Consider the following 19,956-nt stretch of genomic DNA (forward strand, 5'->3'; position numbering starts at 1 on the left):
TGCTGAATGTGGTAACACTATTATTTCCTGTGCCGTGGAAATAATTTATGTTAATGCAATCTTTTAATGCCACTATACTGATCCATATTCACTTTATTATCTATTAGAGTGCCAAAGTTCGCTATGCCAGTCTGTGTGCATTTAGTTCTCCTTTTCTACATACACATTACAGTAGTCTGGTGGCTCTGAGACTGGGTGTCATGTACAAGATCACCTGGGAAAAGTGGGGAGCAGCAAAATTCTACACAGGGAGAGGATATTTCCTGCAACAGACAAAACCAGTGAAATGGAGAGAATATATGGGAGCTTCTGGCCATAGCAACTTCTCCCTCTCCTGCTTCCTTCCCTGCCTGGCTGCTTTTAGAAAGAAGTATGAGATACCCTGTACAAGTTCTCCTCCAATTGCAGAATGGGATTGGTGCCCCAATCCACAGATACTCTCATCTGCCAAAGTGATGAAATTGGGTTGGGGAGCACAGACTAAGCTTAGAAGACATCCCTAAATTCAAAACGTTTTGAGAAACACAAGCCTATCTTCTAAAGTGTTTGCAGTCCCTCCCAATTTACTATCATCTACAAGTTTGATAGATTTACTGCCTACTCCCAATTTACTGGTGAGAACAGGAACAGAACTTGCTCTGGCATTTATTCCTGCAAAACATAGCTGGATACATAATTTCAATCTTATATCAATACATTTATGTTTACCTTCTGCATGTGTTTTTCCAGTCAGCTGCACATCAAAGGGAGCAATCCTATCCTTGATTGCCACCCACTAAGTTGCTCCTAAAGCCTCTTGCACTGACAGAGCACAATGCTATGGCAAGGAAAAAGATAGGGTAGGAAGGGGCCTATAAGACCATCGATTCCGACCCCCTGCTCAATGCAGGAATTCAAGTCAAAGCATCACTGACAAGTGGCTGTCCAGCTTCATCTTGAATGCCTCCAGTGTGAGAGAGCCCACTACCTCCCTAGGTCATTGGTTCCATTGTCATATTGCTCTAACAGTCAGGAAGTTTTTCCTGGTGTTCAGCCGGAATCTGACTTCCTGTAACTTGAGCCCATTATTCTGTGTCCTGTACTCTGGGATGATCGAGAAGAGATCCTGGCCTTCCTCTCTGGGACAACCTTTCAAGTATTCGAAGAGCGCTATCATATCTCCCCTCACTGTTCTCTTCTCAGAGCTAAACATGCCCAGTTCTTTCAGTCTCTCCTCATAGGGCTTTGTTTCCAGTCGCCTGATCATCTTTGTTGCCCTCCTCTGAACCCTCTCCAGTTTGTTTGCATCCTTCTTAAAGTGCAGTGCCCAGAACTGGACACAGTACTCCAGATGAAGCCTAACCAGTGCTGAGTAGAGGGGAACTAGTACTTCCCAGGAATTGGAAGTTATACTTCTATTAATGCAGCCTAAAATAGCATTTGCCTTTTTTGCAGCCGCATCACATTGTTGGCTCATATTCAGCTTGTGATCTACAACAATTCCAAGATCCTTCTCGCTTGTAGCATCGTTGAGCCAAGTATCCTCCATCTTGTAACTGTGCATTTGGTTTCTTTTTCCTAGGTGCAGAACTTGGCATTTATCCCTATTAAATGTCATTCTGTTTTTTTCTGCCCAGCACTCCAGCCTATCAAGATCACTTTGAATTTTGTTTCTGCCCTCCAGGGTATTAGATGACAGTTTTGTGTCATCTGCAAATTTGATCAGCATCCCCTGCACCTCCTGCTCCAAGTCATTAATAAAAATGTTGAAGAACACTGGGCCCAGGACTGAGCCCTGCGGTACCCCGCTTGTTACCTGTCCCCAGTTTGAGAAGATTCCATTGACAAGCAGTCTTTGAATCCGATTCTGTAGCCAACTATGGATCCACCTATACGTTAGTATAGCAATACCCTTGTATTAGCATGAAGGTACCACCAATGTAAAACTCAGTCAGAACCAGGGGGGAAACTGGGTGGAGTAAGGGACATGGAATGGGGAGCAGTGGACCTAGTTGGAAAAATCCTATGCTGATGTATGAGTTAGGCCTTCCCCTGACAATGGCTGGGTTCACACAACACGCTAGCCCACACTCAGTGGCTGAGTGTGGGTTGTTTTGAACCATGGATTGTTTGTTGAATTGCAGGTTAGTGTGTTGTCTGAACCACCATGCAGTGTGACATATTTTTCTCGAACAAGCCACCTTGAGAACCCATGGTTTGTTGTTGGGTTGTTCAAGGTGGTTAAGAAGCAAAACTGCATGGTTAACAAGCCACCCTACAGAAAACCCAGGACAACATTAGCATGTTGTCCTGGGCTTGAATAACATGCTAACCCACAGTTCAACAAACAACCGATGGCTCAAAACAACCCACACTCAACCACTGTGTGTGGGTTAGTGTCTTGTGTGAACCCAGCCATTGCTATGCCTGCAAAAGTGGTGGCGTAAGTTAAAACACTGCCATGGGAATCAGTTGGGGAGCCCAAGGCAATTGTTTCATAAAAACATAAAAGACATGCTGGATCAGACCAAAGGCCTACCTAATCCAGCATTCTGTTCCCACAGTGGCCAACCGGACGCTCCATTGGGAAGCCCACAAGCAGGACATGAGTGTAGTAGCACTCTCCCATTCATGTTCCCATGCAGCTTATATTGAGAGAGAGATTGCCTCTGATACTGGAAGTAATATATAGCCATCATGACTAATGGCAGTACTTTATAGCCATTGATTGCCTTATTCTCCCAGTTCCTCTCTGCCCTCACAACCACAGTGGAGGACAGGATTCCAATTAATTCTGCAGCCATTCATGACATACTTTCAGGGGTATATAAACCCCACCCAGGGATCACAGATTCACATATCAAGACACATGGCATAGGGCTACATTCTTACCCCATGTTTAGAGATTCAGGAGCACATAAGAAAGAACTTGATGATAGCCAGTGTGTGTGTGTGTGTGTGGGGGGGGGGAATTGATGGAGTAATGCATATCACTTGTCTTCTCAGAATGCCTACAGGTCTCCAACTTTAGGCTTCCAGATGTGAACACCAACAAGAAACCTCAAATCCACACCTGCAGATGGTCTGCAAGGACAAGGCACCCCACATAAGTAAGCCAAGAATGGGAAGACCAAGCTTCAAAGTATGACACTAGCGTTTCTTCTATAGTCCCCTCTACCAAGAAAGGAGATGGTTGCACAAAACACTCTTGACAACCATGGCAATGTTCTGTGCAACCATTCACACATAAGAACGACCTAGAGTATGGGTTGAGTAGGGTTGTTGTTGAATTGTGGGATGTCATTACGTGTGAAGCCTGCACTATGGTTTAATTTTGGGTTGTTAACCATGAACAACCCAGAAAGAGAACTCGTGGTTTGTTGTTGGGTTGTGAATTCTGGATTCGTGGTTAACAACCCCTAGTTAAACCATAGTGCAGCGTTTGCATGTAACAATAATGCACAATTCAATGATATCCCATACTCAGCCTGTACCCTGGGTTGTTGTTACGAGCGAACCAGGTCTAATGAGTTCATTTATCACTCTCCACCACGATTGTAACATAGGGAAACTGTAAACTGGCTAAATAATTCTCTCTTACTCAACAGGCTGCTGGAGCAGTGTCTCCCACACTAAAGAACCTGATGTAGTTCACACAACCAGTGCAACCCACCATGGCTTATTAGTCACAGTGGACTGCAGTGCCCATGGGCCTGAGATTGCCAGTCAAAGCCCCTGCCATGGCGCCTTTTCATTATGGGCAAACGCAGCGAGGGTGAGTTGTTGGGGTGGTTGACAAGCCACCCAGAGCCCAGGGCTGTTTTAGGTTTGCAGATGGCTCGTCAATCACACCAACAACTCACCCTTGTCATATTTGCACGTAACAAAGAAGCTATGGTGCACCCCCACTGCACCCCAAATATTCAAAATGGTGGTGGCCATGATGGCTTCTTGTTATATCCGAACCCATCAGACCTTCCAGCCTCCACTGGAACAAACAAAACCTGCAAAGTTTCAATACAGGTTTCTGCCTGTGAGCCTGGTGTTGTAGCTTCAGTTCTTTCTTCTCCCTGTGCCCTCACCCCATCCCTTCTTCTCCCCTGCAAAATGCCATCATTCATCACAGAAAAAACAATACAATCTAGTTGTGTGCAGTTATAAAATCTGTCTGCAAGGCAGCCATGCTCCACAGCAGGACTCCAATGCTTCTTCTGAGAAGCCTGATTTCTCCATGAAAGTTACTCAGTACCATGGCAGTTTGTGCAGGGAAAGCCAGGCATTACCTTGTTCTGTCTTCTGTGTGGAGGATGGATGTATACTGGGTTGGATGCAGTGATGTGTGGTGCTTTATTTTTCCATGGAAAGTTTTTCCATTTTGTAAGTGAATTCATAAGAATGAATGGATGCCAATTGCAAATATAATAAAGCTTGGCAGTTTCAAAGTTACAGTTAGTATTTTTCAGGTGATTATTCTTAGCAAGTCCATGAGAGAATACATATATGTCATTGAAATACATATATGTCTCAGTGTGAAATGAAACTAACAAGCTGTGACAGCAAAACGGAAGGTGCTCCAACAACCTTAGTGCAAGAGAGTTGAACTGTTGAAATAGAAAAGTGATTGTTAGCATATCATGCACAGTTCTTTGGGTTGCTAAAATTAATTAGTGCAGCCTTCCCCAACCTGGTGCTCTCTATGCTGACTGGGGGATGGTGTGAGTTGTAGTCCAACACATCTGGAGGGCACTCGGTTGGAGAAGGTTGAATAAGGGTGCAATCCTATCCAGATAGGCAGCCACCTCCGAACATGGAGGCAACCACCTATCTAAAGTGGGGCAGGAGAAGCACAGAGGGGATCGTTCCCTCCGCGCTTCTCCTGCCCTGCATTTTCGGCAAGATAGCCTATTGCGGCTGTCAAGCTACGGGAGGGCTGCGCGGGGGAGGAGGCTGCTGTACGACACACTGGATGTGTCGTTCAGGCATTTCCGTCCTCCCCGCCCCAGAACACCCCCAGACACGCCCCTTTTCAGCTGCTCCACGCTCCTCTTGCAGCAGCACAGAAGTGGGGAGAGGTCAGTTCTCTGGGAACCAACCTCTGAGTGCAGGCTCCAAGGTTGGTTCCCGGAAAACAACATATCCTATGGCCATCTAGCCACTGACTAGCAGCCATAGGATTGCTACCTTAGTGTGTCAACGGTTTTCAGTACTTTTGGTTTTTCTTACATTTAAACAGTGTAAGAGATGTACATGCTATTGTCTTTAAAGTTTTAGAAGTATTCCAATAAAAATCTCTGCATAATATAAGATTTAAATCACATTAATCATGTATCATGTTGTATTTTACAGTTTTAATTGTTGTGAACCTGCCAGAGCTTCAGCTGTTGGGCAGAATAGAAATGTAATAAATACATAAAGTAAATGTGCTTTACATTTTTCCCCTCAAGTATTTCAGATACTTTTGGTATATTCAGCTACTTTTTCAACTATGTTATTTACTAAATACAAGTAACATAAACATGCTAAATTAGATCACTCTATAGGGTGTTTCCGAGGAAAACAGAACATTTTCCAATGTAAATGACCCTATGCAAATTAAAGTAATTTACTTTTTAAAGTGATTTTTAAAGTGATTTTTTAAAAGTAATTTTCATAGGAAAATTTTTGGGAAAATTCAATTTTTTCCAGAAACCCCACGTCACTAGTTGGTTGATATCATGGGCTTGTTAGGCTGTCTTTGAATGCTGATTGATACATCCTGTGGCACGGGTAGCATGGGGGTTACAACTGCAACTGGCATTATGATTTATGGGTATGGCATTTTCCAGGGATACTAGGTGTGTCTACTGGTATTAGCATTTGTTGCTGCTACCATTGTTTTGGTGTTGACTCTGTTGTTGGTTGAGCACAGGATCATGACTATGTAACATTAGCATTATCCCAGTGTAGCAGCTGCCTGTTGTGAGGAACACAGGATTGCCTGTTATGATAGTTTCTTCTAGATATCTCCTTATAGTGACAGGGGTTTCATCTCTAATTCGAAGGAGTCTAATTTTTCCAACCATCACCACATCTAATGGTAGCTACCCAAAAATGAAAACACCACAGAGCAATAATGTTAGTTGAAATTACAGGACCCCATATCTCATTTTATCCTTTTATAAAATGGGGCTAATGATTTGTCTGTAGCTCAGCTGGATATTGTGGAGTTTAATTAACTTATACTTATAAATTTCTTTGACACTTTCCAATATAAGGTGTTAAACATAAGGTGTTATTATCTTCAAAACACTAATGTTTATTTCCTGCTCACAGTTGGATTTGAAATCCGGAAACTGAAAATGTAAAATCCAAGTAATTATAGGAGTTCCACATGTAAAGAAAAAGAGTTAATAACTCTATCTATAAGGAATATGATTAGCATGAGCAATGAGATAGGCAGACAAACAGAAAAAGGATAAGAAAATCTGTATTTAATTGTACACACATTTTTTGTGGACATGATCTGGCCACTGCTGTTATGTATTAATTAGTGATCTGAAGAGGGAGAAAAGGCTAGAAGAAGGGGGAAGCAAGCTGGCAGGTGTAGAAATAAGATTAGACAACAAGAGAGGGGTTTTTTTTCTATCCTGAACACGTGTCATCCCAAATTTCCATCAGCCTGACTTTGTTTTATACATGTGAAATTAACCTGGGTAACATGAGATTAGGGACAGGCACAGGAAAGGCTCAGGCAACTGAAAATAGGATATGGAGCTTTTTGGCACCAGTGTGTAGACTTTCCACAGGGAGGTGACTTTTTAGTACTAACAAAGAACCAAGTCCGACCCACAAAAGTGAGGCTATTTCTTAGTGCTGAAATCACAGTCTTCCGTTGCAAAATAAGAGTGCTCCATTGCTTAGCATCCACAAAGTATGAGGAATGAATCTAGGGTCCAAGACAGCCCTCCCCAACCTGCTGCCCTCCAGATGTTTTGGACTGCAACTTCCAGCATTGCTAACCATTGACTATGCTGGCTGGGACTGATGGGAGAAAAACCTGGAGGGCCCCAAGTTGGGGAAGGATGGTGTGAGGCAGCCTTCCTCAAACTGGTGCTCTCCAGATGGTTTGGACTTCAGCTCCCATCAACCCTAGCCAGCGTGGCCAATGGTCAGGAACGCTGGGAGTTGTAGTTCAAAACATCTGGAGGGCAGCAGGTTAGGGAAGGCTGGTGTAAAGGAAAACATGAGAGACTATATATGTCAAATTCTCATTTAAAAAATGTCCAAGAATCACCTCTCTCCACTATCCTTATGCCTATCATAATAACTACATTAACATTGTGAGATATAAAGAAAAATACATATGGATTTTTTTTCTTTTTTGGTTCCAGGCCTTTAGGGGACACTACAGTCACATTATTAAATTTTTCTCCACACACATTTGGAGAACTAAAATACTCCATTAGAGAAAAGACATTGTTATTATTATTATCATCATCAGTAGTAGTAGTAGTAGTAATACGGAAGTCACATACTCATCATTTTTTACTGTTGTAATTTTAAAGTTAAAGAGCCCATATAATCATGCGATTTCTGATAAAGCTACATGGGCCCAGCAAGACACAGAATGAAAAAAAAATGATAGTCAAATGACTGAATCAATCTAGTGAGAAAGCTTGGTATGCCAACTACTAGTCACCTCTCATTTCCTAAAGGGCAACATTCTGGCTCAGTGCCAGCAGCTGCTTCTATAGATACAGAAACTTATAGAAAAATTAACACTAGAAAATCAACCAATCACTCTTTTTGTGGCACTGAGCCAGTTAGTCTGGGTGGCTCAGGACCAAACTAGATGTTACACAGTAGGCATGTCTAACAATCCTATGATGTCTGTGTTTTTAAATATGAAAATCAAGTGCAGGAGACTAACAATTTGATCAGAAAAATAGTGGAGGGAGGGATTGTTAACCTTTTCCTTTCTGGAGAATTATCCTAGCTGCTTTTCTACCTGCAGGAGAAAAGATACAGGTATCTGTATCTTTTTTTCTAGTGACTGAAAAGTAGCTGAGGGATTTGAACAGAAAAACAGCAAGAGGGGAAAAGGTTAAGTAGCCCTGTGTCCACTATACTCCCAAACAAATTTGCAGCCTCCAGCAGCTGTTTTTCATTTTTTAAAAGTGGTCATAATTATCAGGTCTTATAATCATCACCACTTTTTTAAAATGAAAAACAGTGAGCTGAAGATTTAAACTTGTGCAGTGTGTTTGCTTGGGTTAATATGCTAAAGAAAGAAAAATTATTGAAGGCATGTGACCTCTACTCTTATTTGTTTACTCAAACATGTGTGCTCCTGTAGGTGTGAATAGTACAGCATTTTATTCCTCAGACGTTTACTCTGGAATAATCTCTTCAGAGAAATACATAAAGTGGTTTGATTTGTTTTTCTTTGCATGAAACAGAGCTATGCCAGAAGGACTCATAGACTGATAAGGTTGGAAGGGACCTACAAGACCATCAAGTCTAACCCCCTGCTCAGTCCAGGAAGCCTGATTCCACTCCAGGGCTGACCCTGCTTAGCTTACGAGATCAGATGGGGAGGCGAAGATCATTTCTGCTGCTGACAGGTTGGACAAATCAGTGCTGGAGGAGTGAGAAAGGATGGTAGCAACTTGGCAAGGGTTTTAAAGCACGTGAAAAACGGTGTACATTGGAAATATATGTGTGAGAACAATCCATGTTCCAAACTTCTTAGAGCTATCAGCAGCGTTAATCTGTGCAGTCTCTAGTTTTTACATTTGTATCCCACCAACCCGCCTTTGCCCCCATTTTATCTTCACAACAACTCCATGAGGTAGACTAGGCTGAGATACAGTTTTTTGCCTGCCCAGAAAGTTTTGACAGAATGGGGATATGTATCCAGGTCTGCCTGCTCAAAGTCCAACAATCTGTCCATTACACATTTGAAGTGTAATGCTTCCACTATTACTTTTCTAGTAAGCATTTAAAAATTCTTTATCCCCAACAGTATGCTAAACAGATTTCAGACACCCTCAAAACAAACTATTATCAGAAGGAGGATCTTCCAATTGCAGGAAATATTGGTGGATAAATAAGAAGCAAACCTGGGCTGTGACACCATGCCTGGTATGTGGAGAAAGAAATCCCTGAGAGTGTGAGCTTGACAAAGCATCATAAACAGTGCAGTTCAGCACATTCTGAAGGACATTTTCAAATACCCTCACTGCTGTATGGTGCCAATGACTGAATCACAGTGGGACTGAACTAATTCACCCCTCCCTCATCTTACATGTTTGGCATAGCTGTCTTCTTAATTTATTCCTGACCCCCAAACCCCAGACAGCCTGACCTTCTCTTCTTTGTTATCCTTTCTTGTAAAACCGTTTTTATGAGGAGGGCAGCACTTCAGTACTTCAAGAGGGTTGAGAGTTAACTTATTTTCATTTGGGGGGGGGGAGAGTGGAGGGAGAGAAAAAACAGTGAGAAGGTCGGTTAGCGTTGGCTTGCCTGAAATTAATGTTGTTTGGTTAGGTCTATTTTTACAACTGATTGCATTGTTTCTTTATGGCTGGAGGAAAAAAGTTTTCTATCTCCTTCTCTCCCCACCCTCTCCCTCCTCCCTCGGCCTCGCGCTTAGTGGAGTCCTACATTCTTGCTTCCCGACATCAAAAAACGCAAACACAAGAGTTATTTGTTAGCAAAGGAGCTGCTATCAAGAGCTGCTTCTTTGTGTTTTGGACTGGTGCGGTGATTGCCTTCCAGCTTTGGGGGAAGGAGGGGATGGCTTTAACTTAATCATATTCACATGACAAATCCTAAATAAAGAAGAAGAAACGGGTAATGTAAAAAACAACAACAAAAAAGGACCTCGGAGAAGTCGGAGAGCAGCAGCTTGTCTTCAGGCGCGCGCGCACAGAGAGAGAGAGAGAGAGGCTGTCAGACTTAGGGGAGGGAGGGCGCAGCTTTTCTCAGACGTGCAGTTTTAACCCCATTTGAGACGCCGGTCCAGTAGGGAGGCAAAAAGCTGCTGTTTGCTTGCAGCAAAGGCTTGGGACTTCCCTCCTGGCGTCACTCCGGAGGTGAGGCGTGTTAGATCCTCCCCAGGAAACAGGTTTTCCTCTCGTGTGCTTTTTAAATTTATTTTTGTTATTGCAAAGCCCCGTTTGCCAAGGAGCCTCATGCTCTGTACAGAGCGGCAGCCCAGGAGGCAGGATGGTTCCGCGAGATCGGCGAGGCGCTAGCCAGGTGCTGCCACCGGATCGCCGCCGTGCCTTCTTTCTGCTGCTCGCTCTCCTGTTGCTGCTGGTGCCGGGGCGCGGGCTGGAAGTGCAGCGCAAGTTCGTTTCGCTCACCGCCACCAACAACTTCGCTCTGGATGGCTCGGGCGGCAAGATCTACCTGGCGGCCGTCAACCGGCTGTACCAGCTCTCGGGCCCCAACCTGACGCTGGAGGTGGAAGAGCAGGTGGGTCCCAAGGAGGACAACCCGCTGTGCCACGCTCCTCAACTGCCCCAGGCGTCGTGCGAGCACGCCAAGAAGCCGACCGACAACTACAACAAGCTGCTGCAGCCGGACCCGGAGCAAGGCATCCTGGTGGTCTGCGGCTCGGTCTACCAGGGCTTCTGCCAACTGCGCAGCATGGACAACATCTCCGTCTTGGCCGTCGCCTTCCCGCCCGGGGCGGGTGGAGGAGGAGGAGGCGACCAGGTCACGGTCTTCCCCAGCATGCTCAACGTGGCGGCCAACCATGCCAACGCCTCCACCGTCGGCTTAGTTCTCAAGCAGGCCGGGCAAGACACGAGGCTGTTGGTGGCCGCCACTTACACGGGCTTAGGCAGCCCTTTTTTCCCGCGCAATGCAAGCCTGGAGGACCACCGCTTCGAGAACACGCCCGAAATCGCCATCCGGGCTCTCAACGCCCGCGGGGACCTGGCCCGGCTCTTCACCTTCGACATCAATCCGTCCGACGACAACATCTTCAAGATCAAGCAGGGCGCCAAGGAGCGCCACAAACTCAGCTTCGTCCGTGCCTTCCTCCACCGGGGAGCCCAGCCGCCGCCGCCGCCCGCTCGCCCTGAGCAGGGAAAGGCGGGCTCCGGAGGCTCCCATCCACCTCGGGGCGCCCCTGCCAGGAACGGGCGCCCCACGGGCTCCTTTCCTTTCTTGCCTCAGGTCGCCCCTGCCAGCCGCCCTCCGGGCTCCTACGCCTACTTGGCCCTCAACAGCGAGGCCAATGCGCGGGAAAAAGAGAGCCACTCGCACAGCCTGCTGGCCCGCATATGCTTGGGGGACCCGGCTGAGGCGACGACCTTTAACAGCAGCAGCGGCGGCGGCGGCGGCGGCGGCGGGGAGATCAAGAAGCTGACCGAGTCGTACATCCAGATTGGGCTGCAATGTGGCGGCCCCGGAGGGGCAACGTCGGGAGCGGCCGGCGGCGACCTCTTCAATCGCCTCGTGTCGGTTTTTCCCGCCAGCGCCGCCCTGCAGGTTGGCTCGGGAAGCCCTTCCCCGCCTCAGCCGGAGGAGCTGCTCTTCGGGGTCTTTGAGAAGGCCGCCTCTCCCGGGATAGGGCTTGGCGGCCGACAAGCGCCTCAGCCCTCGGCGCTCTGTGTCTTTCGCTTCGCCGAGATCGAGGAGGCCATCAGGGCGGCCAGAAACGCGTGTTTCGTGGCGCCAGACGCTGGGCTGGTCTCCGTACTCGACAGCGTGGTGCAAGGTACTGGGCCTGCCTGCGAGAAGAGGAAAATCCAGGTAAGGTCGAAGGCGGCGGGTGGAGAAGTTCCGCTTGCACTACTTTAGAGGGGCCTCTCAGGGCTGAATTGTTTGAGACTGCGCTCGTCAGCAGAGTTTGGACCTGAGGCATGTTGTCTATGCCAGGGCTCATCACTGAAACTTGTACTGTCACGAGAGTGCCTTTGAGCATGTCCAGAGAGTTCGTCCCCATTCACTGAGCATAGACAACCATCCTCCACTACATCTGGGATTAGGATTAAGGCAGGGATAGGCAATTTGTGACCCTCCAGATGTTTCAGCCTACAACTTCCATCAGCCCTAGCTAGCATAGCTAATGGTGAGGGATCATGGAAGTTGTAGGCCAAAACTTCTGGAGGGCCATAAATTGTCCACCCCTGGACTCGGGCTTCAAGGCAAGCTTCTGGCCTAATACTTGGTATTTTAGAAGCAAAACACTGGTTCTTCCAGTTTTAGGAGGATCATGGGTTAGTGGCAATGCCTCTGTAGCACATACAGAGTTACTTTGGGGGATGCCCCTTCCATTGGGCAAGAGCTGGAAAAGAACAACTAAAACAATCAAGGGCTTGGAGCACCTTCCGTTTGAGGAAAGGCTAAAGCATCTTACAGAAAAGACTGTGGTGGGTGGGGGCATGATAGAAGCGTATGCATGGTGTGGACAAAGTAGATAGACCTCCCCCCACAGACACTAAAACTTGGGATCACTGAATGTAATTGATTGTAACTAGACTCAGGTCAGACAAAAGACAGCTTGCTTACCTGTAACTAACGTTCTTTGAGTCGATTTCTGTGCTTCTTCACACAATGAATGCATCGTTAATATATGGAATTTGCTTCCACATAATGTGGTGATGGCTACTGGCTTTGATGGCTTTAAAAAGGAATTATTAGACAAATTCACAGCAGACGAGCCTATTAATGATAGCCCAATGTTCATAGGCAGTAGGCCTCTCAAGCCAGTTGCTGGGGGTGGGTAAGTAGCAATGGCTGACTGTTGGCTTCAGGCTCTGCTTGTGGTCTTCCAGAAAGTATCTGTCTGGCTGCTGTTGGAAATAGGTTGCTGGGCCAGATGAACTTTGGTCCAATATAGCAGGATTCTTATTTTCTTAAGAGGTCTGCTCCACTCTCACCTTGTGTATCAGGAAAGTGTTATGGAATTGGGAAGCCCCTCTGTGTTCAGATGCTTTGTGCTCATAATCCCTGGACATTCTTACTACTAGACAAAGAACAAGGTATGGATTTTACAACTGGGTGACCATCCATTGGGGAAAAATGTGTGGCTGAGATGGTGAAAAGATAAACTTCTCTGATATAGCAGCCTGTTGTGGCAGTTTTGTAATCAAGGCTAGTTTAGAGCTTAGTGTTTTGGTAGAATATGCTGCTATGTAGCATCCTTGGTTGGATGTGCCTCTCCTGTATGTTGTTCTTTCCACAATGCTGATTCTGCAAATCTTGTTCAAGCAAAACTCCCATGACAGTCAGTGTAAGCATTGTATGTTGAACTTTTTAACTCCTGGTTAACTTCTAAAAATTCAGAAATGTATGTCATATGGAGATAGGATATTCAAAGCAGTATGAAAGTTAAACATGGAAAAGACATATTAGGCTATTATGTAGCTTAGAAAACTCTTTCTAGCTGTTTCTTCAGTGCTGTTTTGTATTGCAAACAGAGTTTTTGTTATCTGCTGTCAGCATCCTTGACATGAGTAGACTAAATCAATACATTGGGTCCAAATATAATTGAGCTTTGATGGGTTGATTTAGAACCCAGCATCTTTGATCTTTGATTCTGCATGCCAAATCAATTGCAAAACTTCCATGACTATGTATGATGGTTTCTTTCTTCTTCTTCTTCTTCTTCATCATCATCATCATCATCACATTTATATCCCACCTTTCCCCTAAGGAACTCAAGGTGGCATCCATGGTTCCCCTCCCAATTTTATCGTCACAACAACCCTGTGAGGTAGGTTAAACTGGGATTTGAATCTCGGTCTCCCAAGTCCTAGTCTAACACTCAAACCACTGCACCACACTGGCTTTTTGCAAAAGTTATAATCAAAACATATGTTTATCTCAAAGTTGGCCTCCGTGTATTTGTTGAAGCTTGCTTTATGGGGATTTGAAATACATGACATCTATCTGACTGTAGTATGCAATTTAGCCAAACAAAAGTACTGTTGGAATATTTTCCCCTAAGAATTGTAGCTAGGAAGAGCCTCAGGTTCCCATACTGTGGGATCCTGTGGGTGGAAGCGAATAATGAATGGGGAGATCCCACATTTATTTGAACATAGAATTTCACCAAACCTGTGACAATAAACACAGCAGATTTTACCCCTAAGGTCAGGGAAATCCCACATTGAAATAAATACTGGATCTCCTGGTTTGGTCAGTTACTTCTCTGTACAGAGAGGGGAGGGAGGGTGGAGGGAGGAGAGTGTAAGGCATAAGAACATAAGAGCAATGCTGGATCAGATCAAAGGTCCATCCTGCTCAGCATTCTGTTCATACAGTGGCCAACCAGCTGCCTCTGGGAAACCCCCAAGTAGGACATGAGTACAATAGTATCCTCCCAGTTGAGTTCCTCAGCAACTGGTGTATGTAAGCATACTCCCACTGATACTGGAGGTAGCATATAGCCATCAGGTTTAGTAGCTATTGATAGTCTTATCTTCCATTAATTTGTCCAATTTATTTATTTATTTATTTATTTATTAAATTTATGAATCGCCCATCTGACTGGTCACCCAGCCACTCTGGGCGATGTACAACCCACCATAAACAATTTAAAACAATAAAATTTTACCATAATTTTTTTTTAAAAAAAATACCCTAACCCACCCCAAATGCCTGCCTGAACAACCACGTTTTTAATGCACGACGGAAGCTCATTAAAGAGGGGGCATGACGGAGTTCCCTAGGGAGGGAGTTCCACAGAGTTCCACAATCCCCTTTTAAAGCCATCCAAATTGGTGGCCATCACTACATCTTGAGGTAGTGAACTGCATTGTTTAAGTATGCGCTGTGTGAAGAAGTGCTTCCTTTTATCTGTCCTGAATCTCCCACCAATCAGCTTTATGGGATGATCCTGGAGTCTAGGATCTAAGTCTAGATCCTAAGTCTAAGAGAGGGAGAAAAATGTCTCCCTATCCATTTTCCCCACACTATCCATCATTATGTTCACCTCTATCATGTTTCCCCTTACTTTTAAAAAAAACTAAACAGACATTCTACTCATTCACATGACACATCAGCCCCCCCCCCCAGCTTAATTTAGCCGTGGGAGCTGTTGCATTGTGGGTGCCTGGCTTATTGTGGCTTGTCATGTCGTGTGAACCCGGGCGGCATACCTTGTTGGGAGTGGGGAGCAACCCAACAATAGCCCATGGGTTATTTGAGGGTTGCTGCCCACTCTAACAAGCCAGGTTCATTCAACATGGCAAGCTACAGTAGTGAGGCTAATTAAACAAGTTGTGCCAGCATGCACAGCGGGGGAAATAAGTCACAGTGGCTTATTTCCTCTGCTATGATCGCGTGAACCCAGTCACTGTAACCTTTCTTCATGGAGTATTTGCTCTAGCCCCTTGATCATTTTAGTTGCCTTGTTGTGCACTTTTTCCAGTTTGCCATGTGCAAATCCCAGGTACAATCCTTTCTGGGTACAATCCAGGGAGGGGGAAAATACAATCTGTACAAGGACTCAATTTTTGATTTGTTTTCCCCTGATTTTCACACCCAGCTCCATTAAATACACTGTTAGTTTTCCTAATGAATGTCTGTTTTCCTTAATGCCACTTCAGACATTACAGATTGAGCAGGTACACATTAGTGTGTATCCACTTGTACTGAAAAATGTTTGTGGCAAATACTTCACAAGAACATGCTGTGGGGAGCTGTAACATCCTCCGGATTCCCATACATGTGTTTTGTATGTGTACATGGTGAAATAAAACTGTGTTTCCTCTTTGTACACTGTGGGCAAATTATAGGTACATGCTAAATGTGTATTGTGTACTTGCAACACATGCAGTGACTCTAAGGAAAATGATGAGTACAGTGATCATCTTTTCCCACAAAGTTCGTATTCATGCAGTATCATCCACTAATCCTGGATACATTGTGAAAGTCAATTGGATTTCTTTGCAGCTTACTGTGAAGCCAAATGTGCAGTGGTTTTGTGCAAACACATACACGAAGATTCCCCACCCCCACCCCATCGAGACGTGCCTTTCTTCCCATGTTCTCTGTCCCAAGTGAACTAGTGGTGACTCACACTTTTGTTCCCTCCTCCCCTGCCCACTTTTTGATTATTTCTCATTGCACAGACTCTGAGGGAAGGCAGCTCTGAGAATGTGCGTTCCATTACAGTTGTTCCTTCCCACATCCCCTGGCCTGCATATTCCTGCAGTGGAACAGCACTGAATGTGTAAAGTTCAGAGAGAAGAGACACAGGCTGCCTTGTTTTACTGCTTTCAGGGTGAAAGTTTGCTATTGTGATGATTTGTTACCAAGTTGACATGAATGTTAATGACAGCTGAATGCACTTATTTTCCTTTCTTGAAAAGCTAAAATCAAGTCACAGTAGGATTCTCTTATTTTCTCCTCCTCTGGGAAAGATGCACAACACATTTCTACCAGGGATCATAAAACATATGTTTGATTTTACAAGCAAGATAGACCATGAAAGTTTGGTCTCCTTTCTTCCTTCTACTGGCAATGTCAGAAAGGTTTTTTTCTGTTAACCAAATGCATTTGACATGGCAGCTTCAGTGCTGTGCTAAAGTCTGTGGGCAGTAATTCATAGATATGCTTTAAAAAAAAGATCAAGTACAGGTTAGCAACCAGAGCGGAGACATTTGGTAATAGGATGTTGTTTCAGTTAATTCTTAAGTGTGAATACTGTAAATATTGCACCCCTACGCAATCACATGTCCCAGTATAACTTTTTTAAGTATAATTTTTAAGCTAAGATTCTTTTTACTATGGCCGAACAGTTACCCTCTTTTAGAATCAGACCTTCAGTTCTTTGTAGGGAGAAGTTCAGATTTGAATTTTGAAATGGGCCTAAAGAGCAGGCAGTTGTTAACTGACAGTTTTGTTGTGCTAGGCTGACTTCTAATTTTGGTGTATAACGGTCAGTTCTGTAATAAATAATGATAAATATATGAATAATTTAAAGACACTGGTTCGTTTGGTTTTCAAATGAGCCTAGATCTATTATTATATCCTCAATATGCCCTATGAGATAGATAAATATAAGTAAGTATATATTAATTGATTGGGAATGGGGGCAAAGAACTAACACTATGGCCAAGATCAAAAGGGTTCCTTGCATATGAACTGCATATGTACCCCATTTTTAAAAAGACTTCCAGTGTTTCAAAAAACAATTTGGGAATTCGATCCAAGAATGTTAAAGAAGAAGAAATTAAGGGAAATGGCATGCATGCATTGACAGCAAGTCCTCTTCAAAAAATTACCTCACCAACTCTGCAAACTATCTTTCTGATTTGCAGTTAAGATGCAGCATGGAGGGATATTCTATGGAACACTTTCTAAAACAGAAATTTTGAGAAAAATTTGGGCATGTTTACCCAGCATTTGATAGTAAACTTCCAAAGGTTACCAGCCTACAAAAACTTTTATTCGCCTACTTTTTGTTCAAAAGAGGAAACACTATTATGAGTAAAAAGAAAGAAAATAAAACATTTTGCAGGCTAGAAGCACAGTGGGCTGGAGAGAAGCAGAGCACTCTGTGTCTCCTTTGCTATTTTGTTCCATTTTTATGCTGGCGATGGAAGAAAGAGCTTCACTTACTCTGTGGCCAGCACAAAAGACAAAGAGGCTTGCAAAGGGGAAACATTTCTCTTTTGCTGACCTGCTTCACTTCCATACTGGTTGTAGAGAGTGCAAAGCCATTCCTCCGTGGCCAGTATGGAAGCTGAGTGGCTAGTGAACGAGGGACAGTTGGGATACAAAGCTACCCCAGATTATTTTCAATGATTCTTGCAAACTGAAGTGACCCTGAAAGGTGTTAACTGCTTAAAGTACTGTCATGGCCACTCACCAGAATACAGATTTTTTTTGTTTTGGGTTGGGTGTTTTTTTTTAAGCTAGTGGGTAAGAAGTTGGTGTATGGGGTTTTGTCCATTTTTGTTGCATTTGTGTCATGCCCTTACTCCAAAGCACTTACAGCAGCTTACATGGTTCTTTCTTTTGCCCCTTTATCCTCACAACAACCCTGTCAGGTAGGTTAGATCGAGAGATAATGACTGGCTCAGGGTCACCCCATGAGGTGGCTAAGCAGTGAAGAGAACCCAGATCTTCCTGGTTCTGTTTCAAGACTCTGTCTGTTACATCACACTGGTTCCCCAGTTGCTGAACTGCAGCTTATTTGCAATGCTTATTGTAAACAGAAGTTACCTCAAAAAGGTATTAACTGCCTCTAACAGCTCTTGTTGTTGTTGTTCAGTCGTGACCGACTCCCGACTCTTCGTGACCCCATGGACCATAGCACACACAATTGATAATTTAGAAGCTGCACTTCAGCTATTTGACTTGCAAAAGTTGAATATACAGAGCTATCTGCTCCCAGAATATCTGTTCAGAAGTTTTGAATTATTTATTTAAGAAATTGCTTAACCGCTTTTCAGTATGAAATTATCCAAAAGTGAGGTACAAACAATAAAGCATAGTAAAATAATACAGCATTGACAAAAACATAATAAAAAAGGGGAGAACAATAACAGATAAATAACAGTTTGCATGATGCAGCAAAAGAAAAGTGAGAAAAAATAAATCAAAAGCCTGGGTAAACTAATATGGGCACCGCCCATATATAAGTGGGGAGAGAATTCCGCAGTTAGGGTGTTTACATGAAGAACACCTTCTCTCAGATTGCCACCTATCGAATTTCAGGCAAATGTGGCACCATCAAGAGGGCATCCCCACTCAAGCTTAAATATCTGGGCAAGTACAGAAGGGAGAAAACGCATCATCAGGTAACAAGGTACTAAGTCGTGTAGGGCTTTGTCATATGTCATAAGCACCTTGAACTTGGCATGGGAGCATATTGTTGAATGGGTCTGTCATTTTTGTCAGTAGGTAGGAAACTTGTTCAGAACTGGCAGCAACTATGTCAATCTATAGCTTGACCTATGTTGGCACAATCAGACATAACAAGCTTTACATACCCCCCAAACTTGTAACCACATCCTGCCACTATTCTTTTTTTGGGGGTTGAGGGGCCACAAACACTGGTTCCATATGTACGAAAGAAGAGCAATATCGTGATCCTGCTCTCCACATATGGGGTGGAGGGCGAGCATCCTAGACAGGCCTAAGCATGTGACTAAAAAATGTACTTAAACTGGCCACATCTCTTTGTTTACAAAAGCAGCTGTGGAGGCACCCAATCCAGAGTGGGACTGGGGAAAGTTTGTTTTTTAAACACATGCACTCATCCCCCCCACCCCAAGTCCTCTTTTCCCATTACAAACGGAAGCTGCTTCTTAAAAGTTTCTTTAAAAACTGATTTTTAAGAAAAATATTGGGGCAAATAGCTGGGGAGGGGCCCTGGAATTCACAGCTGCTTTGGGGTTGTTTTTTTAAAGAAGACGAGGAGAGGGGAGGAGGGATGAGTGGATGTTGTTAAAAAAAACCCTGCATGTATTGTGTCATTTGGCCCTAAGTCTAAAGCCCGACTCAAAGAGTGAAGTGTAAGAAATGGCTACATTTCTGTGCATATATGGGCTTTTATGATTCGTTTATTATCTTCAGGAGAAGTATTTTAAAGCTCAAGAACTAAGAAGTACTCTTAGAATATATGGCCCATAAATTTTTAGTAGAACCCAGAGCCCTAAGGCTGCTATCCAAAGTGATGTATTTGAAAGTAGGTTCCATGGATATTAATGGGACATATTTCCAAGTCAATGTGTTTAGGCATGGAGTAGAAGTTACTTTGAGGCCTTTGAAAATAACACCCGTAAAATTTAATAGATATAGAAACAGAGCTGGGTATCTCATCTGGTTGTCATAGCAATTAGAAATTATTTGAGAATTATACAGTTTTGTATTCAGCACCTGGCAGAATCAAGTTATTAGATATTGTAGAGCAGAGCTGGAAAAGGTGCAGAAAAACCAAAATGACCAGGGGTCTGGAACAACTCTCCTATGAGGAAAGGTTTGACTTTGGGGACCTTTTAGCTTAAAACAAGTAAGGGGGGG

The 19,956-nt window shown here is 44.1% G+C and overlaps 1 protein-coding gene across 1 annotated transcript in view; it reads left to right on the forward strand.

Moving 5' to 3' along the window:
- The first annotated feature begins 7,428 nt into the window (after positions 1-7,428).
- PLXND1 (plexin D1) overlaps positions 7,429-19,956 on the forward strand; it is a 237,682-nt gene continuing 225,154 nt past the window's right edge. The window contains exon 1 of the mRNA XM_084840269.1: positions 7,429-11,727. Within this exon, the coding sequence (XP_084696395.1) occupies positions 10,189-11,727 (1,539 nt within the window). The 5' untranslated portion in view covers positions 7,429-10,188. The remainder of the gene's footprint in view (positions 11,728-19,956) is intronic.

The sequence above is a fragment of the Heloderma suspectum genome, chromosome 2 (assembly GCF_057233095.1).
Source record: "Heloderma suspectum isolate Gila_16-S chromosome 2, 16-S_ref, whole genome shotgun sequence".
NCBI classification, from domain to species: domain Eukaryota; kingdom Metazoa; phylum Chordata; class Lepidosauria; order Squamata; family Helodermatidae; genus Heloderma; species Heloderma suspectum.